Source organism: Rhipicephalus microplus, chromosome 2, assembly GCF_043290135.1.
Source record: "Rhipicephalus microplus isolate Deutch F79 chromosome 2, USDA_Rmic, whole genome shotgun sequence".
Taxonomy (NCBI): Eukaryota; Metazoa; Arthropoda; class Arachnida; order Ixodida; family Ixodidae; genus Rhipicephalus; species Rhipicephalus microplus.
In genome coordinates, this window is record NC_134701.1 from 299,227,845 (window position 1) to 299,250,627 (window position 22,783).

The window sequence follows — 22,783 nt, forward strand, 5'->3', positions numbered from 1 at the left end:
GCCTCAATTTCAACACAGTCTTCCTAAGGCTGTTTGACTTGAAGATGCACATCAAGTCACTAACTGTCTCTGCCTTTTATGCACATGAGTATGCTGTAGCTGTTAATTCCATATCAACGGCTTCTAGTTTCTTTCCCTTTTTTTGAAAGCATTTTAGCCTCCTCCTCGATGCAACGTTTCTTTTTCTGTTTTCCATTTGCCTGCTCCAAACTTTTCTGAGTTTCCAGGAATGTGCGGTATTGGTTTCGTGCAGAAAATACTGATGTTCTACATTCTTTTGTGATTGGCATATTACATAAGCCACCTGCTAGATTTAGAGCATCACAAGTAATGCGCTGTGGTATGTGCGACAATGGTTATTAAAAAAACGAGAATTGAAGGATTTTTCAAGTATTTGTGAAAGTTCCAGCACTTTCAATGGCTTAAAAACGTACTTTTTAAACTCAAAGGTTTTTGAAAATATCAAGGACCCACATGAACTCTGCGAATGGGTGGATATTGTGTGCATGCTAGTGTGCCAAACATCAGATTTTTTAGGGGACGTGCATCTGTCATTGAGGTAATATGCTGGTTGCTCTGAAAAATGTGCAGGACCAGAGTAAACGATGATTGATTGATTTGTGGGGTTTAACGCCCCAAAACCACCATATGATTATGAAAGACGCGACCAGAGTAAACGAAAGGTGGTGACGTACATGTATCATCGCAGTAACGGAGCGGCTGCGCCAACTGAATAAAACTAAAAAGGAGGTGCCTGAATTAACAGTGAGAAGAAGAATCAGCATACTTCAAGTCTTCTGCATAGGTCCCATTTCGGTATCCAGCCGGTACTGGCCTCTTATCATAACTCGCAGGCCCTGGTGCAGCATGATGCGCAGGGGCATGTTATCAATTTGGACTTGTTACGGAACATGGCGGCGATGCCAAAAATCTGTCGATAGAGCCCATATAATTTCTAATACAATAACAATGCAGTTCTTTACTGTAAAGTAAGTGTTTTGGGTTAGCTCTGTCATCAATCCCTATTTTGTTTAGTTTGCGTGTTTATTTTCTGTATTTTTATATCAAACCTGCATATAACGAAATCCTCTTTACAGCGATTTTTTCTGAGAATTTGTCAGTTTCATTACATCCAGGTTTAACTGTTTTCAAATACATTCAATCGATTTAATAAACACAAAAAAAACGCGAAGACACACAACTTTCGACTCACCATGAGAAATCACCACGAAACAAACTATAGTGTCGTTGACCACGGATCTCTGCGCAAAAAGTCCATCTCCATATTTTTTTTTGTGTGTGTGACCACCTAGCCTCAGCGCTAACCATAATGATGACGATCCCACGTGAGCACAATGCCATCTCTCACTCAACAGCTGTTAAACTTAGATGCGGCTTCGCACAAGATTCTTGAACCATGAGGCGGTAACGACCTTGATAGGACTCCCACATCAAATGTGGGGCTCTTAGAGCATCGTACGACAATTCTCGTGGTCCGGAACTTTTTTCTTTTTAGCCGTTTTACAGTAGGCCTAAGGAAAACTTGCATCGCTAGTGTTTGTGGGGTGCTTTCTTGAGAGCGAAGAGATCGATCGCTGTGGCATAATCGAACTCGTCCTTGTCAGCGTGTTGAAACTATTTCTGTTGCAAAACATTTTTTTTTTTAAGAACGTCGTTGAGCTGTTGGTACAAGTGCCACGTGGTCAGCATTCTGGGGAGAGCAAAGTTTAGAGCATGTGCATTGCAGTCCATGCCCGAAGCAAGTGAGTACAGAAATATCGTACGTGGTCCGAGTTTTCGGCAAATAGCTTCTTCAATCTCATTGGCTAAGGGAGTTAGGCATTGTGACACCGTCAGGGACGGTGGGCGCCAATCGCTCGGTAAGCTGTTGTGTGCGGCAAGCAAGTGGGGCCACCTTACATAGCTGATGTCTCATCACAGTTCCCTTTTCTGCACTTATGCTGGGTGCGTGCCAGTTGTTCTCAAACGTCTTGTTAGGCCTAAGACCCTGCAGAGCCACCTGGCGCATGTGAGACACACCTCGTTAGATCATGGCATTGAGGTGTGGCACTTTGCTTCCCTTATTTCTTTTACAGCAAAAGCTGTTATGAGACCACAACTCGGGTCACGTGCAGTTGCATGTTGTCCACCGCCGCCGCCCCCGGTGTCCGTAACCACATCGCGCTAAATTAGAAAAGAACCTTGCACCAATGACGCAGTGGGGCTGGAACCTGGGTCCGCTGGGTGCCAGCCCAATATTCTACCACTGAGTTTCGCTGGTGCTTGTAACTTGTGGTCAAACTTGCCTTAGGCAGGCATGACCTAGCACCAATGGCATAGTGGGGCTCGAACCCGGGTCCACTGGGTGTGAGCTCAGTTTTCTACCACTGAGCTACTCCGGTGCTTGTGACTTGTCAAACTTGCCTTAGGCAGGCTTGATGTCGGGAAAGCAATCGTGTTATTATGACTTATAAAGCGTTTTACAACAGCGAAACAACAACCAGTTGAGCACAATGCGATTAGCGTAAGGAATGAACCGTTAAATACTCCAATCCATTAAAAAAGCTTGTTCTTGTTTTCCTAATTGACTGTGGTGCCTACCAACTTAAGCCATAAGCCTTCATCTTCGTCTGCCAGTGCATGGACAAGTGCCACAAAACTCCTAGCACGTGCTTAGCGAATACCAAGCTTTTCAAAAGAATGACGAAAATTATCATAGCGAATGCCGGCCTACTACCCAAAAGTTTATTATTAATGCCCTAGTGGGTACCAAGCAAGTGTACTTGCAGTAGATACCCCATGAGTGTTTTGAAAAAGCTCTGAAAGGCGCTCTTCTAGCTTTCACAGTGACTGTGCTGCGCCAACCACACATGCCTGGCTTTTTTTTTTTTTTTTCAAATAACGAAGAAAGCGACCTTTTTGCTATTTGAGCTGAGCGTCTGCATCACCCCCGATGTATTTGCTAGCCGAACTGACCATGATGATGAAAGATTCTGTCGAGTATGTTACGAGTGTGGGAGTGATGTAACCCATGGCTGGCTGTTGTCTGCCCATAGTCTTCACCACTGGCTAAGAATGCGGTAGAGACATCTTAAATGATAGATGTGCCTGGAACCTGCGCAGCTGCCTGCACAACGGCTGCCTCGTGCATGCTGCTTGCAACCAAAAGACGATCTGGTGCGAGTAATGATTTTTCACCTTGACGGTCACGTTGCCGTTATGGGTTTAGAACTGAGGTCAAGTCGTTGAGCCAGTGCAGCGGTGTTTATTATCAGCATTGTGGTGCGTGGATATTCTTGTTTAAGGGCCAATTTTTTTTCACACACAAAGCTTGTGCAGCAGTTTTTTTTCCTTGGCATATGTTTTGAATGTAGGTTGGGGAGATATGGGGGTGCTATTACCCTGTAAGGTGATTCGTACCTCAGGGTGTGTGTGCATCTTGCAGGTAAGCTGCATTTATGCTTAACAGCTGATGAGCTGGAGGTGGTGCAGTGCACGCGCAGGATCATCCTTATGGTTAGTGCGATAGCACCAGCAGCGTCGCCTGGCGGCAAGGCTAGGTGGCCGCACAGAAAACATTAGGAATACTCTTGGGAGTTTGGTGGCTTGCGTGAATGGAAAACTCCCACGGTGTGGTCATGGCGACGAAACTGTAAGTCATCTCACGTACGGTATAAACCGGAATATAAGTCGAGATATTTTCAATAAAATAATAAGCTCGTCTTATATAGCAATGTCTAGCCGAAAGTGCGCCGCTGTCTGGCAACATGTGGCTTGCATGTGCCTGAGAAGCCGGACGTGGCCATATTCGCATCCAAATCCAATCGCAGGCTGTTTTTGTTTTTTTTCTCTCCATCTGTTTTCTTTGTGTTAGTGATTTGCTTCCGATCTGTTCTGAGTTTTCGCTCCGCTTGACATTACGCTGCATTTTTAGTGGTCTTTTTTTTTTTTGTTCACTGAATATGGATAGGGGTACGAGGAGGCAGAACTCAGCTGCGTTTTAACTAGATGTTGTTGAGTTCGCAGAAACAAACGGGAATATGGCTGCTCAGTGCCGCTTTGGTGTATCGGAAGAAAGTGTGCGTTATTGGAGGGAAGCAATTCTCGAAAAATGTCATTTCGTGGATGAAATGCCATTCATCCGCAGCTAGAGGATAAGCTAGCGGACTTTGTGCGGGAAGTTTGTGTGCGCTCACTGCCAGGGACCATTGATACCATTCACAAGAAAGCCGTGGAACTCGCTCGAGAAGTTGGGCTCACGAGAAAAAAGTTTCGTGCACCAAACTCTTGGGTGCGTCGATTCATGAGACGCAAAAGATTTTCTTTCCAGTGGCGCACATCCATCTGTCAGAAGTTGCCGGAGGAGTTCGAGGACAAGCTTATAAACTTTCAGCGCTTCGTGAACCAGCTTCGGGAGCAGAACGACTACATGATGAGGCAGATTGGCTACGCTGTTGAGACCGCCGTGTGGTTTGACATGCCTTTGTCGACCACGAGCATGCAGCGCGGCGGCAAAAATGTGAAGCTGTTGTCCGCGGGCAACGAGCACTCGCGCTTCACCGTCATACTGGCATGCATGGCAGATGATAGAAAGCTTCCGCCTTTCATCATTTTCAAACGCAAGACAATGGCGAAGGAAGTGTTCCCACCCAGTATTGTCGTTCGCGTCAACAAAAAGGAATACATGGACGAGGCCATCATGCTCGAATGGATAAAAGTGGTGTGGAACCGTCGGCCAAGAGCACTGCTGCGTCTTCGCAGCATGATGGTGTTGGATGCGTTTCGTGGCCACTTGACCAACACAGTGAAACGCGCACTCGGCGATGGGAAAATGGACCTCGCCGTGATACCAGGTGGTATGACGTCCACCCTCCAGCCCCTCAACATTGTGCTAAACAAGCCGTTCAAGGACCGAGTGAGGCTGGAATACCAAGAGTGGATGTCCGGCAACAACCCCAAGACACCGACGGGCTGCCTACAGAGGCCTCCGCTTGCAAATGTTTGTAGCTGGGTGCTTTCCGCCTGGCGTTCCTTGCCATATTCCATGGTGGAAAATGCTTTCAAGAAATGTTGCATGAGCAACTCGCTGGATGGCATTGAAGATGATGCATTGTGGGAGAGAGCCAGCGACAAACTCTCATCTTCGTCGGACGAATAGGAGCAGTTGCGATAGTGGTTGAGGAGAGCTCTGACGATCCGGGTGCGGTGTGCCCAATTAAAAAAAAAATGTGGTTCGGCACATTCGGTTTGTTTTCCTTTTTTTTCGGTAACCTGAACTTGGGGGGGTCGACCTATATTCCCACTCGACCTATAGTCCTGTTTATACAATAGATCTCTTGTGGTGAGTTGACCATTCGTGACACTGCATTCGTGGTACCTCATTGTTATGTAGTTTGGTTTCCCCAACCACAGCTGCTGCCTTTGTGTGCTCCGAGAGCACAACTTTTCGCAGACTGCACAAGATTATGTCAGTTCATAAATTTGTCCTGTGGCCTTTTTCGTACTTCTGCATTAGCGTTTTTATTTGTGCTATGGCGAATATGCCACTCTCTGTGTGCTTTCTGTGGTGTACTGCCACTGAGGCAAAGGTGATGTACCATGTAAATATGGTTCTTAGGTTCAACAAAAATGTATTGCCCGGTTTCAGTGAAATTCCTTCGTTTTGCTGCCCAGTGCTGACACTAAATTTTCAGTGCCTTGCATGCTAAATTAAAAAGAAAGGTACCATGCATAAAAGTTCATGCTTGTCATATGAAGCTCACCCTGGTCTCGAGCCACCAGCACCAGGGCGTACTCGTCTGGGCGGCCAGGGCTGCGCATCAGCCGAATCTCTCCCGAGTCTTGATCAACACAAAACAGGTGGCCATCTCCCTCATGCAGGGAATACACAACCTGCCCGTTGGGGCCTTCGTCAAGGTCTATGGCCTTCACCTGAGAAGCAAATATCAATTACAGCTTGTTACAATTTACCGTTTAAACAATCAGTTTATGTAGAAGCTCAGTGTTAGCATCACTGCGTCTTCTGAATACAAAAATTTTTTTTTTTCACTGTAACACAAAATATAATTTTCCGTTTCAGGAAGTGGCACATTTAACAGTGAATTTCTCTGGCTCTAAACAAAATAAATCAAGTAAGAAAAGGGTTACTGCATATTAGGCATCTGTGGATCCCATTGTAATAAACAAGATAATCTCGTGTGTCAACTTCAGATCAAATATCGTAGTGCATTACTATATTTCTCGTGTATAAGCGGCTCATTTGTATAAAACACACACCCTACATTTTACTACTTTTGCGGGATATATTGGGTGAACCTATTTTTAACCCTATTAACGGAACGACGCATGCAGAGTTTGTTCATGGCAAAATGCACTGTCGTCCTCTGCAAGCAGCAACATAAAACTTGTAAATAATGCTGTCCTGAGGTTCAGAAAGCCAATATTTATTCTACTACACTCGAACCTCGTTATAACGTAGCGGGATATAACGAAAGAATGGATATAACAAAGTAAATGAAATTCCCCTTGAGAGCTTCATTGAGAACCATGCATTTTAAATTTCGTTGTAACAAAGTAAAATTGACCGGTAAATAGATAGAACGAACTAAATTATTCAATCAAACAGCCTATCAAAAATAAAAAACAGACCGTAGTGTGTTAGGTATATCTTTTTCTGCAGAGTTTGATGCTCATTCGGCACGGCTCTTTCAAACTACCGCGCCGACCTTACAGCCACGCTACGTGCAGTCGAGAGAGCCGTCCTTTTTACACAGCCAGTGGAGCGGATTGAGGGAGCGTTCAGCAGGTCACATGACCGAAAAGCAGTGCTGCGGTGCAAAGCAATTTCCCTCTCACTTATGCGCCTTAAATATGACGGCAACGACTGCGTCTCCACTGATACCTACTGCACCGAGAAAGGAGGACTCTCCGCCGCAGCTTTTTTTTATTTTATTTTTTTTCCTCTCTCTCCACGTGCGGTTTTGAAAGGAGAAGGCTCTCTACGTGCAGAGATAGAACAGGGAGAAGCGTGGCACAGGCACGTCGCAGATCTGTATTAGAGAGAGAGCAAACAATGCGCTCCAGTCTTTCCTTTTTTTCTTTTCCTTTGCGCGCAGCGTTGAGAGGTGCCGCCGCGAGATTGGGCATGGTGCTGAGAGCATTTTCGGAACACGGTATGTTCGAATTAATCATCGCAAGTGCTCGCCTGTTCGAATTACAGGGCGTTTTCACCCTTTGAAATACAGATAATTTTAACAAGACCTCAGCATGAGTTCGAATGGATCGGAAGTTCGAATGAAACGTGTTTGAACTAATGCAGTTCGACTGTTTATTTTCCATCGCACGCGTGGTCGCGTAGCGGTACATCAGACGGCACGGTGGTTTCCTTTTTTGCATGCTTATAGGTGTGTGCTCATCTGAGCATACATTGCCACAAACTGTTATAGTCGATATAACGAAATAACAGATATAACCAAATAATTGTGGCTTCCCTTTAACTTCATTATAATGAGGCGCGAGTGTAAATTCAAAGCCACATTCTCAGGCACACTGTCAAAAGTCTCGGTTGGCAGTATAGCAGGGTTGCCAGCCTCTGAGTAACTCTTTTACACGCAGGCCTTGAAAGCACCTCGGAGCACATTGTTGATGTTTTTGTACGACATTATGAGGTTTGGCAGGAACACATAAACAACAATTGCACCACACGGTTAACACGAACACACATACATTCAAAACCTAAATGGCGACCAGAAGCTGCGACTACTGCAGGACTGAAGCAATTTCTCCCACATCGAAACTGAGGATGATGATAAAGTGAACATATATAACAGCGCATAAAACTAGAAAAGACTGAACAGACAAAGAGAAAAAAATGCTGCATAAAAAGTGCTGCAGCGACTGCTCTTTGCTCTCTGTCCGTGCTGTCTTGTCTAGTTTTATGCACTGTTACAAATTATAAAATGAACTAACCAGCCCATCAAGCAATCATCCATAACATACATTCCTGCAATGGTTACCGCAGGTGCTACATTGTTACAATAAAACACTGTGATGCCCTTCATTTATTTATTTCTTCGGTTCCATTGGTTTGAAAAAAGCTATTGGAACAATACAATCGTTTGAGTGACGATGGTGGCATTTATTGCAGCTGTAATCTCCATAATCGCCACAAAGCTTGAAGAGCAAGTAGCTCACATCCAAAGCACAACTAGTTCATTATTATAAAAAGATTACAGTCGACTCCTCTTAAACAGAACTCGAAGGGGATCCATAAAACTGTTCCATTTATCAGAAGTTTCATTTAAGCAAAGTACACTTATTTAGTGAACCAAGACTTTTATTGAAATTGCACAAACCCCACCTTACTCATGAGAATGAGTAGAAGAAAAAAAAATGACTGAAGATTGGTTTGTTTGGCAAGCTTGAATTGTTTTTTTTTCACAAGGTACGCACCCATGCCTGACAAACTAGCTAGAAATATTGGACAAGCCTCATGCTCAAAATAGCGCTACAATAGTTGATCGGCCTCTTTAGCTGATCGGTCTGGTGACACCACTGCACTGGCAGTATTGTCATCACATTTATCGCTGAAAGGTTGATCCTCATCTTGCACTTCGGCCATTATTTCCTCGACAGCCTATTAACGACAGGTACAAACATTTTCATCGATTGATTCGTAGTCCTGCAGCGTAAAAGGGGCAGAGGGCACGACTTGACTGAACACTGTCTCAATGTCAGCATCAGGTACTGCTTTCTTGCGCTTGAAAGCCAGCATGGTGAAAGCATCTGTGTATTGTTGTTGCCTTCTCTTGCTCCCAGACACAAGCCAAAATGTGGATGGATGCCAATAAATCTATGCTGTAGCACTTCCCGCTGCCTGCTCTGTGTAGCATTTGATGGAGCTATTGTCTGCGGTAATGAACTTTAATGTTTTGAATAACCCGTTGATCCACTGGCTAGATCACTGCCGTTGCATTGGCTGGCAACGCCAATGACTCCACAGTGACTCCACAGTGATGGCTTGGAGTAATTTAACCTGACCGTGGGCAGGGCAATTATCCACAATGAAGACAACCTTCCTGCCTTGCCTCGTAAATCTTGCGTCTTCCTCCCGAATTCAGTTTTCGAAAATGGCCATGGTCATCCACGCTTTTCCGTTCCCATGGTACGTAACGGGAAGGTGTCGAACACCTTTGAAACAACGTGGGTGCCTTTATTCCCCTATTACCAACAGCTTCAATTTCTTATCTCCTGCCATGTTTGCACCCACCAGCACAGTGATGCGATCTTTACTGCGTTTTCCTCCCCTACAGGCTTCGCCTTTAAAGGGACCCATCTCCTCGACGGTGAAGACGTCTCGTGGCTCAAAGCTCATCAAAATTTCCTTAAACCGCTCCTGCTGCCAGTCGGTGCATATTCAGTATGCATATTCTTTTGGCGAGTGAATATCGAATTTGTTGCATCTTTATCCAGAAATTCGCAAATGTAGAGAATAATTCCATGCCGTAATTATCCGTGTTACAGGTTTCCGAAAGGCGGTGCGCTGCATTCTGCCTGGTAACATGCTGTTCGAAAAAATAGTTCGAGGGCTACCGAGGTGAAGGTGACCCCCTCTGCTCCATTCACTTCGAAGAATGCTGCTTCGACAGAACGGGGCAGACAACCAGACTGCAGCCTGACAGAGCACCTTCTATTTTTTTTGCTTTCCGAGCGCATCTGCAAAAACCTGTTAGTTTCTACCTCCTTGACGTAGCTTCAATAGAATTTAGTCACAATAATAAGCAATTGCGTCTAAAACAAGATGCGACGCCTTTAAAATCCATTCTATCTTGCCGACGAAACCAAAACGCCGATAGACGAAGCTGCCAAACTGAGTGAGTGGCGTTGTATCAAACATCGAGCTGCCTCGTTTCTAGGCTCCGAAGGCTGCGCTTTCCATGACAGCACATGTTGCCAACAACAGTCTATAAATATTATGCAGAACTAACACCACTGCAATAGTACTTTTAAACGGTTCATTTGGGGTACTTCTCCAGGAGTTTGTCGGTATCAGGCGACATCGGTGCTTCGGTTTCGGTTCTGCCTGTAAAATGATTAGAGTTCAATAGTTCTAGAAAAATTACTGGTGACTCCAAGTTTACTTAATTACTTCTCTTTTCTAACTTTAGCTTTAATTACTTCATCTTCTTTATATATATTCTCTGGTAATCTGCCAACACACGCACAAGCACATATGTGAAAGAGACAAGCAAATGTCGCGTTCCCCTTGATCTCGAGTATCTGCAGGCACATTTCCTAAAACACACAATTATACTGCAACCATTTTGTACCACAATAGCGCGCCAGCAAGCTCGATACGCGAAGCATTCCTCAACAACAGATTGATCTGAAAGCATGCAGCTGACAATGGGTGCATGAAATAATTTTTTTTATAAACAAGAAGAGTCATTTATTCGTATGTGTAAGCTAAATGTGGTTTCCATCTCATTTTTTTTTATCCTGGAACTGCAGACGGACGCCCACAACGCACATATTTCATTGCGGTCTATGGCAGTTCCGCCCTGTTTTTCCTCTAGCAATATGGCCACCGCCGGCTTCACTTGCTCACGTTGGCGGGGGCCGGGACTGCCACTGCAGAAGTTCTATAGAACCTCCTTGGTTCCCACAGCCACAAGCGAGAATGGCAACTGGATTGGTTTGTCTCGATCTAAAGGTGTTGCCATGGTTGCAAGACTACTTTTGGCATGAGCGAGTCTAAGCTGTGTTTAGAATTTGTGTCGTTTACTTGTAGGTGACCAATAAGCACTGTTTCGATTAACCAATGAATTTTACTGTGCAAAACACAAAAATCCAGCCATATGGGCCTGTTTAGTTCCGTTAATGAGGCATTTTCGTTTAAGCGAGTTTCGTTTATATGGAATCCACTGTATACCTTTTTACAAATGCTATTGCACTCGTTTCATTGTTCTCTTGATTAAAATATCGACATACTGGTCTTGCAGAATCGCATTACTTTTTTTGTATACAATAAGCACCGATCCACGACACACCAGCGAGAATAGTGGAAAAAAAAAACATACTATACATCAGAACATACGGCATGTTCCTTGCTCGCTGAATGTCCATGATGCCTCACATTGTCTACGCTACACTCTACACAGGGCTCACACACAATATTTGGCTCAAAATTCAAGAACTTATCAAGAACTTCAAGGATGCAGAAACAAAAAATTCAAATACTACTAACATAATTTTATTCTCACACATAACTTAACAGGAGCTCTTCTTTAGAACTAATTTATTTTTAAAGAGCAGCATCTCCACCTTTTCTTTTTTTAGCTATTCAATGAAAAATGTTGGGTTTGACAAAATAAATCATGTCAATTTTTGCATTGGTATCTCCCAAAAACTATCGACTGACTCCAGCAAGCACTTCCGAGTTTTTTTAGCCTTGTCTTCATCTTTTGCATGCTCTGTAGCTCTAGCTCGAGTTCTTTTCTTTTCAAGGTTACCTGCTGTGCCACAACTTGCTTCTGTAGCACATACTTGTGCTTGGCTTCGAAAACTGATGAAATTCCCTATATTGACAGTTGAGCGTTACGCAGTCTACCCTGGGTTTTAATAGCCTCGCAGATGACTCACTGAGAGATGTATGAAAGCTCTGCCACATTTCCAACTGTGATCTGCAAGTTCAAAGTGAAACCTCGTTCTACTGAAGCCTGTCCATGACTTAGCAGGAGAAGGACGTTCAGCCCTTACCGTAAAATTGAGAACAAGGGTGATGCTTCATAAGGTGCATGAAGAGAACATGAAGGCATTCACGGTCTCTTTCATAGTTGTGCAACTTATGCGGTTTTCCTTGGCAGAAGTGAATGTAATGTGCACACATAATATCTCTCTTGCGCTCAGAAAGAAGCTTGTTGTCAATTAAAATGTTAAGAACAAATTTAAGCTCCAGTTGACATTAGGGCGCTCCATCAAGAGCTGCACAATCTTAGTCACATGAAAGGATGCGAGTGTTTCTGTCAACTTTTGCAAGAGGTTGTCTGCTGCGCTATGACCCAAAAAGGTCAAAGTGAGACAGCTGATTGTCACCATACAGTTGTTCCATCATTTAACGCGAAAGTCAAGTTGTTTCTTTTGGAGAAGTTTATTCGAGGTTTTGTAAGAAAGTGTTACGAAATGCTAAGACTTTTCCATCATTTATCGTACCTGTGAAGTGAAAAATGGGCTCAGGCTGTGGCACGCTACGTATTTCTGATTTTTTCTCAGAACCGGTGAAGCATGTGAGGATCTGAGGCGCACCCGCGACCATTTCGCGGGCATTCTGCCGCACGGCCACATCCTTTTGCTTTTTCTGCTCTGGTAACGGCGCATGGCGATAGATGGCGCCACGTGTGGGTGCAGCACGGGTTACGTGCGCCAAAGGAGCTCTCTCTTTTCCGTGGTCGGCGCCGGGTAAGCACGTGTTTCCTTCGTCCGCGTCCCTTTGGGAATAGCCGGACTGCAGCCTGCCTGGGGTGGCCTTTGCACTTCGACAGGCGTGTTTACTTGAGTGCTAGTTTCGGTAGCATACGCTAAGCCCACAGCGGTGCCTAGTGCTTGAAATGGTCGTACCAAACCGAGCCGCACTTGCCGTAGGCCTACGCGCACGAGGTTTGCACTAACACTCGCGACCAGGCACAGTGGCTATCGTGAGAGTGCGCAGCATAGCCACGAGGGACTTTTCCCCGACCGGCGTGTCAAAGCTCGCCATTTCCAGCTGCGACGTGCTCGCGCTCTTCCCTTTATCGTGAATGTCCGTGTGCGGGTGCCTTTGCTCCCCGCGTCCCGGGAGCGGACGTTGTATTGTTGTTCGCGGTGCCGCCAAGGGCAATAAAGTGTTGTGTATTTTTTGTATTGGGACACTGTCTGTTTTTCCGCGCCACGCTGAACGCCTGATTAGTTGAGCATGCGGAGCGGTGCGCTACACGCGAGTAGGTGACGGAGTCGCGGCATTGTGGCTCGCTAAGCGTGAACCCGCGGTGATCATCCGCTACGGTGAGTAGCGGGGTCACCATAAGCACTGCACAGTTTCATTGTCTGAAAACATCTCTTGAAATATCGTTTCTACTCGCATATTCCTCGCACTTTTTTTTTTTTTCGAAAACCAATGAAAATTTGGTGACTGCGAGAATTACGCGAGAAAAATGTTCTGCGAAAATGTACAGAGCGAGGAGACACACAGCATTTTCATGCTAGCAACTAACAACAAGCTTTGAGAAGTACATTAATTAAGACTTATCCTAACAATAAAACCACAGGCTCAATGCAAGGCAAGATTCATTTGAGACACTTTGCAAAGCTTGTGAGCGTTGCAGGCATAGCGTTAGTGTTCCTCACACAACGGGAGCCTGCAAAAGGCAACGTCAATCTTGGGTTGATGGCTATCTAACATGAAATTTCCGTAGCTACTTTCTGATAAAATAAAATATTACAGTTAAACCCCTTTATAATAGACATGCTCTGGACAGCGATTGTTGTCTTTTATAAAAGATGCCTCTTATAAGCAAGGTACCACGTATGCATTCTTTTATTCCCCTGTATTTTACTGTGGGCACACTGGTGGTCTCTTAGACCCATTTGCCTCTTATATCAGTGTCTATTATAAAGGGGTTTGACTGTACCATCCATTCTGGTCTTAGGCCCATGAAAGGCCCAGCGTGTCTTGGTGGCTTTCAGCTGCCAGTGCTGCCATCGCCAGTAGCAAACACAAAACTTGTCGACACCAAAGCGCTTACTGGTGGCCCTATTTCTGTTAGTGAATGGTCAATCAGTTTCAACTTGAAAGCAGCCATGTAGCTTCCATATCGCCTTACAACGTAACCACAGAACGAACCCAACATATGTGCACGCTGCAACGCGTACTTGCCACTTTGGCTTGGATTGGGGCTTTGTGAATTGATAGTTTGCATAATGCTTAAAAAGTGGCACCAGGCTGTTGTGCACTCTCGTCATTGGTTGGAAAGAGCAGGTGACATTACTGCTGCAATATTCTGGGATGTGATAATTACTCACGAAAAAAAATCATATTTTCGTTGGGCAATGTGGAGTGTGTGAGAATGATGCTAGTGCGAGGATTGCACAAGTAAATACGGTACATTGATATGAACGCACTAGAGGAGTAGAAGTAGTGCGACGGCGCAACTTTCATCGACCACTATATTTCTGCTTCGATCACAGAATTGTGCTTTCTGCAGCCTGCATTAAGTGTCGCAGTTTGAGAGGTGGTTGTCATGCTTTCACACCGACAAGCCACCTCGGACACCAGGTTTGCCGCTTGCATAAAACTTGAGACGGATGAGCAGTCCTCACCTGCTGCCGCTTTAAATTGGTGCTTCGCGACTTTTTAATGGCTCATCTAGCCAAATTACTGCATCGTTACAATGCCAATCATCTTCCAACACATTGCGCATTTGGCTGGACAAAGATTGCTTGGTTCTAGTTGCATTAAGCTGCACTATCCACCTGGCATCTTTCTAAGGCAAATATACAATTACAATGTGCTGGAAGAAATGGCACATTGATCTCGACGGACAAAAATACTACTCCCTAGTGTGCCCAGCGAAGGTGTCGTTGTGGCACGGGGAGCAATCCTGTCGCCAGCCGCTCGGTGCACTGCGCTACAAGACCATGCCGAACAAAAAGTGGACTGAGGCGAGACACAAGGCACATCTCTTCTTTTTGCCAGTCATGACTCAGACCGTGCCCTGCCAGCACAGAGAGAACAGAAATGAGTGATCCACGAGAGCACAATAATGGCACGGGCATGTAGTGGGTTTGTGGCTGTTGCGTGGCTAGAGGATGAACTCGCGCTGCTCGGTCAGAACTGTTCCGCTGTTTTCCGCACTGTTATTATTTCTACTCGATTTATTACCGTGACAAACTGGTGGAAGTGCTGGGTTACAATCCAAATTCCCTAGTTTGAACTCAAGCTGCTTCAAGCCTCTGCCACCATTTGAACAATTCTGGAGGAAAACTTGGAACTTCACCTTAGGCGCCGCTTGCTAGTACTACCTCCTTAATTTGGTCCCTTGAGCTCGGCAAGAATACCACCACAACGGCAAGTCAGACGCAAGAGAGCGACATGGACCAACTCACATTCATTCCAAGCGTTTTCTAAACAGTACGCATCCCGAAGCCATTTATGCTGATGTGTTCGAGGATGTGGATGACTGGCTAGACCACTTCGACCGGGTCGCAGCCGCCAATGAATGGAATGAAACCAAGAAACTCCACTGCGTCTATTTCGCACTTGAAGACAATGCTCGCACCTGTTATGAGAACCATGAGCCATCTATCACGAACTGGCAAGAATTTCAGCGACAGCTATGCCAGGCATTCAGAAATCCTGAAAGGAAAGAGAAAGCCAAGCAGGCTCTGCAGAGCCACATTCAGAAACCAAATGAAAACGTAGCTGCGTTTGTCCAAGACATGTCAACTTTGTTCAAACGCGCTGACCCAAAGATGGATGAGACAAAAAAAGTTCGACTCCTCCTACGGGGTGTCAAACTTTTTCGTGGACTGAAGCCTAAGCCCCCAACTACTGTCGATAAGTTCATCGCTGAAGCTACTACCATGAAAAGAGCACTTCGGCAACGCTCTCTGCAGTACGACCGCCAAGCTTCTGTCGCCGGGTGTCACCTTTCACCTGTGGACAGGACTTAGCAGCACTCCGCGAGCTTGTGCGGAGCATGGTCCGCGAGGAGCTCGAAAACGCTCGTCCCACTTCTACTCACCCAAGTGCGACGATTCTGGGTGACATCATTTGCAATGAACTCAGCAATGTGACCCATCCATTGGTCCCAATTCGTGCAAAAGCTCCTGCTCTGTCTTATGCCGAAGCATTGAAAAGTCCTCAACCTTCTACCGGACGCCGGCCACCCTCTACTTTTTCACCATCACCTTGTCAATTCGCTCCTGCAAACGTATGAGAGCACTTTCCAGCATGACGTTCCACACGAAGACAACCACAAATCTGACATATGGCGCACCTTTGAAAACAGGCCCCTTTGTTACCACTGTGGGGAAGAGGGCCATCTGTACCGCTAGTGTGCGTATGGCAGGATGGGTCTTCGGGGTTTCACCCTAACGCGCCGACCCAGAAACGGGGAGTGTCTTCGCGAGATTCAACAATACCTCGCAGTGCAGCAGCTGTTCCCTCGTGCACAAAGCCACCGGTCACGCCCACCTTCTCCTTGGCGCCTCTGTTCACCTAGTCAATACGCCAGGTTTTCTGGTGTTCCAAACAGGTCCCCAAGTCCTGGCCCACGCCAGGAAAACTGAGGCCAACGGCCTCCGGGGGTGGGGTCGCTGTTGACCAAACTGACAAACATCCTTCACCACGACAATTTGACAACGCTGATTTCCCTGTCACGAAATTTTCTGAATGCAATGCAGCAGTTTCCACCGATATTTTTATAACCGTTGGCGATCACTCGGCCACCGCACTCGTGGATACTGGCGCCGATTACTCCGTTAAGTGATGACGCCACGGAATGGTCCGTATCTCTGTACCATGGGTAGTCATCTAGTGACGCCAGTAGAGATGTGCACTGCCCGCGTACATATCGGTACTACGACCCTCATAGGGACTTTCATCATACTGCAGGAATGCTCCAGGCAAGTCATCTTGGGATTACACTTCCTTCGAGAATATGGGGCTATTATAATCTCCGGGAGTGGCTGGTGACGTTTTCACGTAACGCACATTATCAGTATTGCAAATCGTGTGTGATGGCATTGTGTGTATCGAACGATTCAGTGACAGTACCATTCCATTCCAGTGTTCTGGTTAACAGGCTGAGCGACATCAACCGAACGGCTCTTGGAGTTGTGGAAGGCAATGCGTCCATGCTCTTGTCTCGTCAAGTATGCCTCACTGCGGGCTCGTAGAACTGACACAGGAGCCTGCAAAAATTCTACAAATTTCAGTGATGAATACCAGCACTTCATGAGGCACTGTGTCATTGCTTAGTTCGAATAAATCAGAGACTCGACAGGCGGCTTATTATTCGCGCAACTCTCTTCCAGTCCTCACAACAACAAACAGACTCCGGTTAAGCTTGATGTGAACTGCGCACTATCGACTTCACAGCAAGAGAGTATTCACTCCCTCCTGCTTTCCTTCAGTGAATGTTTTGCCACGACTTTCAAAATCAAACACACGTTTGTCACGAAACACAAAATCATAACACAGGCCAACGAAAGGCCTATTCAACAACATGCTTATAGTGTTTCTTGAAGAGAAAAAAAGACACCATTCACTACCAAGTGCAACAAATGCTTCCTGACGACATCATTCAGCCATCTACAAGCCCATAAGCATCACCAGTTATGTAGGTGAAAAAAAAAAGACGGCACATTGCGTTTCCAGTTTGATTATCACAAACTGAACATCGTGACAAAGAAAGACATTTATGCGCTTCCTCGCATTGACGACTCACTCGATCGCCTTTGAAACACCTGACATTTATCATCCATGGATGCACGCAGTGGTTATTGGCAAATTGAGGTTGATGAGCATGAACAAAAAAAGACCGCCTTCATTGCTCCTGACGGGCTTTTCAAATTCAAGGTGCTCCCTTTTGGACTCAGCTCTGCTCCCGCGACACTTCAATGAATGATGGACACAGTTTTGCCCGGTCTCAAGTGACAATCGTGTCTTGTCTATATGGATGACATTTGTCATTTTTTCAGCGACTTTCGAGCAGCACTTTCAGCGTATTCTTGCAGTACTTGAGGTGCTCCAAACAGCTGGCCTGTCTATCAAGCCCAAAAAATGCCATTTTGGCTATGAGGAGCTCAAGTTTCTCAGCCATGTCGTCAGTAAAGACAGAATTCACTCAGACCACGAGAAAACACTGGCTGTCGCTGTCTTCCCAACTCTAACGAACAAACACGGCGTACGCCGTTTTCTAGGCCTTTGTGCGTACTATCGTCACGTCGTTCTGAACTTTTCAAAAATAGTAGAAGCCTTACACCAACTCACGAGAGACAACGTTGCTTTTGTGTGGGTCCCAGAACAACACGAAGCTTTTTTCGAGCTACAACAACGCCTCGAGACTCCTCCAATCTTAGGTCATTTCAACGAAAATGTCGGCACTGAAGTGCACACTGATGCAAGTAATGTCGGCCTCGGAGCCGTCCTTGCGCAATGGCAGGAAGGCATCGAGCGAGTGATCGCTTACGCTAGTCCTACGTTATCATTGGCTGAAGAAAACTATTCCACCACAGAAAAGGAATGCCTAGCTGTCGTGTGGGCCATAGCCAAGTTTCGACCGTATTTGTATGGGCAACTGTTCAAAGTAGTTACTGACCACCATCATTTGTGCAGGCTTGCAAGCCTGGAAAGACCCCTTAGACCGCTTCGCTCAATGGAGTATCCGCCTACAAGAATTTGACGTTACTGTGGTTTACACGTCAGGACGCAAGCACACCAATGCTGACTGCCTATCACGTGCCCCGGTCGAGTCGATTACTCCTGACCAAATTGCCGATGAAAGTTTCCTCATGGCTGTCATAGCTCTTACTTGGCTCAGAAACAACGTGATGACACAGAACTTCGCCCAATCATCGACTATCTCGAGGACAAGCTTGAACAGACACAAACCCACTACATGCCCGTGCTAAAAGAAAAGACACGATGAATTTCGCCTGCCCGGCATTCACTCCGATGAATCGCAGCCCTGTCCGTGTATGCATTAACGACGCAAGCATGGGCTAGCTCGAGATGGTGCGGAGAGAGCAGACTAGCCCTATTTAGGGACCGTAGCCCACCAATACTTGTTTGTCTATTTCGTAGCACAACTGCTCAATCGATATTAGTTGCCAGATTTAACGGCAATGCGGTTTAGAACCAAACCTGTCCGATGCCTTCTGGTAAACACAGCTTGTTTTCATAGTCATTCATAAGCGAAAGAGCCTTTGAAGTGAGTGCGACTCGGAGATACGTCATTCATTTCTTCTGATGGAAGAAATGCTAAGGCATTTTCAAGTATTACACGGGTATTCAAGGAGTTTCAAGGGCTTTTGAACTTATATGGTCAACATCAAGAATATTTAAGGATTTCAAGGGGCTGTGTGAACCCTGCCAACAGCTTACCATAGTACATCTCAAACCATAATGCTGGCGGACAGTGGTTGATGAGTGGGAATGCAATAATAAACAATAAAAGGTGTCCATTACTCCTGATACACTACAGTTCAACCCCTTTGCAAAAGGCACTAGTTGTCAATATTGTGTACATGACAAGCACCCATATCATAATTAGTATGAAATCAGAATTTTCGAAAAGAGGAGGTTGATGAAGGGCTTCGCCATGTCCCGGCAGTTTGTCGTTTTTTCAATATTTTTGTGTCAAAACCCAGAAGAAAGGGCCTATAAGGGTGAGACAGAGCGGACTTACATGACTTCTCGACCGCATGTGCAGCCTGCAGGACTTTCGTTGAAGCGCCATTGGGTGAATCTCATGTATGAAGCCTAACCCTGCTCGTGACCTAGATTATGGATCATGACCATGTCGACGATGCCCGGAGCTCTATCATGCGATGCTTTGTGACGGATAGCACAGTGATGCCTACTTCACCTCGTGACGCGGCCGGCCGGTGATTTTTTTACGTTTCCCGATACTGGACCGGATCATAAAGGCCCTGATCGAAAGGCGCAGCCACGTACGAAAGAGTGTAATGAAAGCCATCGGCAGCATCGAAAGTCTCCTGCATTTGGAACGTCCACAAATAAGCGAGTTGCAGAATATTTGCAACGTTTTCACAGACTAGTTCGAGCTTATCAAAAGAATCAATAAAGAAACAGAAGACACGGTTTAAATCAGTCACGCAACACACAGCATGGTTCTAAGTGCACACTAATTGTTTCACAGTATTCCAAGTAGTTCCAAGTCGTGCTATGTGGAGCCCTCCGGGTCTCCTCTTGCACCTCATCTTCCATCGATGCTTCCGATGCTTGTGCCATGCTTGTAAATTTAAACAAGTCGGCTTTGATGAACTTGCATTGTCGATAATCAGTTTTTCTTTGAACAAACATTCATTGTGCAGTCTCTTCTGAGAGCTTCTCGATTTTCTAGTCTTGGATGCGTTCAGCTTGGAAGCGTCATCCATCTGCACCCGCCTCACTGTTTTCCCCTTCTTTCGTTGCTGTGATACTGTATCGGCATTTCGCACTTTCACTGTAACAGGTAGTACGATCGACATTCTTCTAAACCTTCTTGTTTGTAGCCACGCAGTAGGGTAAGAGAGGAGCTCTGACTCTGCTTGTCTGGAAGGAACACATCATGCAATGCCACTTCATGCTTTGTGGTTCGTCTGCCAGGTGGCGCTACTAATGGAGAAAAGAGGCAGAAGAGAGGCGCTGCCCTTGAGCAGAGTTGCGGGAGGGGGCTTTGTTCGTCGTTGCCAACAACACGGACACGCGCTTGGCTGCGCTCATGGGTCTGCTTGCCTATCGATTTTGTCATCTGCTCCACACATGCCTCACGTCTGCTACCACTTGTTTACTGTAAAGAGCGTGAATACTGCAGTTTGTGGATCGACATTATGAGAAGAACTATCTACATAAACATAATATGGTTACGGTGAGAGATGTTTTTGTACAGGCGGGATGATCGATGCTCGCAGAACAAGACCTAGCAAGGAATGCAGTCACTTCTTTCTCCTTTTTTCCACTTCGACGAAGGTTTAGTATCATTTCCCCCGTTGCAGACGGTGCCCACAAGGCGAGCTAGTGTCGTGCGTAGTATGGCTTTAACCGAGCAACATGTACGACGTCAGTTTATCTGGAGTGACGGCCAGAACATGTGAGGCGTGATATCATGCACGTAACGACGCTAAGGCACGACAAAACAATGAAGGAACCTGTATAGTGGGCCAGGAACTTTTGATACAAGCCACACTTGCGATATGGAATCCACAGCTACACCATATCTCCTTCGCGGTACAATTCATGTCGACATCGCTTGTCGTAGTGAGCCTTTGAACAGTCTTGGGCTGTGAGTTTGGAGACACACGATGAATCGTGCCTCCTGCAAAAGATGGGCTTTCTTGCTCCGAAAACGGGAGCATTGTGTCGAGAGTAGAACATGGCTCTTGGAGTTAGAGAAGATAAGACAGGCTAAAGCCGGTGGTCTTTTGTAGAGCAGTGTTGTAGGCGTAGGTCATAAACGACAGAAATGCGTCCCAGTTTTTATGCTTAGAGTCAACATACATAGCCTGCAAGTTATTCAGCATTCTGTTGAAATGCTCAGACTGTTGGTCTGTGGATGTTAAGAAGTGGCGTGATGAAACAGGGAAGCAGACCAGCGAAGCAACTCTTCCACGACGTCGGCTACAAACTGCCAGCCACGGTCACTGATGATAGCACGAGGGAACGCATGCCGGAGGATGACGTTGCGTAGTAGGGAGTCAGAAACAAGACCGGCTCTTGCACCAGAGATCGCCGCGGTTTCAGCATATCGAGTGAGGTGGTCAACGCAGACTATAATCCAGCAGTTTCCAGTGATCGATCAAGGAAACGGGCTCATCAAGTCAATACCGATGACCTCAAAGGGAACACATGGAGGCGGTATGGGATGGATAAATTGATCATGTCATCCTGTATGACGAATGGGAACTAACGCGGCTTATCAACGGCAGATGAGAAAAATGGAGCCAGACAAAGCTCTTGACGTTGTTCTGTACCAAATGTCCCCAAATCTGGAAACCGTGAGTCAAGAGCGGCTAGACAGCCATCTAAATTGTCGGCGTCGCATTAAGTTGTGGGAAAGAGAAGTCGCGATAAGCAGTCAACATCCGCATGACGACGGCCACTCTTGGAGCACACATTGAAGTCATTCTTGCCAACGGACCAGCGTCCATTGTGCAAGACGACCGATTGGATATGTAGACTAGTGAGCCAACAAAGTGAATGGTGATCTGTGACGATGGAAAATCGGCAGCCATAGATATGAGGGCGAAACTTGTGCACAGCGAAGACAGCTGCCAGACATTCTTGCTCTGTAACAGTGTAAATGCTCTACACTTTACTCAAAGAACGACTCGCGTAGGCAATGAAATGTTTCGCGGCGCCGTCTAGGGTAGTACGCCTGCCCAGCCTCCCTTTTTCTTTTTTACGGCGTGAAAGCATAGCTGTGGGAAAACCCCCACAGCCGGCGCTTGTGATTCCCCCTTTCCCGCCGGCGGAACGGGTTTCCCCTCCCTCAGCTAGAAAAGGTATTATTCTCGTCAAGGAGAAGGAAACTGGGAGAGTGGACAAAACTGCCGTGTGGACATCTGCAGGGGGCTCTGACGCCGGCCTTGGAAGAAGCAGGTCAAACTTGCAACACCCACCCCCCCTTGCGAGCCAAGGACGACGACGACTAAGGAGTAAGCGTCTACACTCCTCGCGACATTTGCGTGCTATTGCTAACGCCTAGCAATAAAGTGTCGTTATGTTGACCTAGCCTGTTGCATTATTCGCCTGAACCCATGTAGCTGCAGTGAGACGAGCTACGGATAGGGGACGTTAATCGTGCACAGTACCACTGTGTGTGGCTGAAACATTAGTTAGGCTTCTGCGTCAGCTGTACGTAGGACGGACCCCCTACATCTGGCGCCCAACGTAACGAATTCAGCAACGTGGCTAGTTTGTGGGCGCAGGCAACTATTGACGCTCCCCCACACGTAGGATAACAGGCATGTCAAAATTCCAAGATTTGTCAATGTTGTCTGATGTCGCGTCGCAGAGTGGCGA

At 46.2% G+C, this 22,783-nt stretch overlaps 1 protein-coding gene across 7 annotated transcripts in view; it reads right to left on the reverse strand.

Annotated features, from left to right (window-relative positions):
- The window catches only part of LOC119178697 (fat-like cadherin-related tumor suppressor homolog), an 812,220-nt gene that overhangs the window by 543,512 nt on the left and 245,925 nt on the right, over window positions 1–22,783 (reverse strand). For all 7 annotated transcript variants that reach the window (XR_012888480.1, XM_075882464.1, XM_075882456.1 and 4 more), the window contains exon 14: window positions 5,763–5,931. Coding sequence is in view for 6 of the 7 variants with exons in the window: in XM_075882464.1 (XP_075738579.1) it covers window positions 5,763–5,931 (169 nt within the window). In the remaining variant the exon portion in view is untranslated. The remainder of the gene's footprint in view (window positions 1–5,762; window positions 5,932–22,783) is intronic.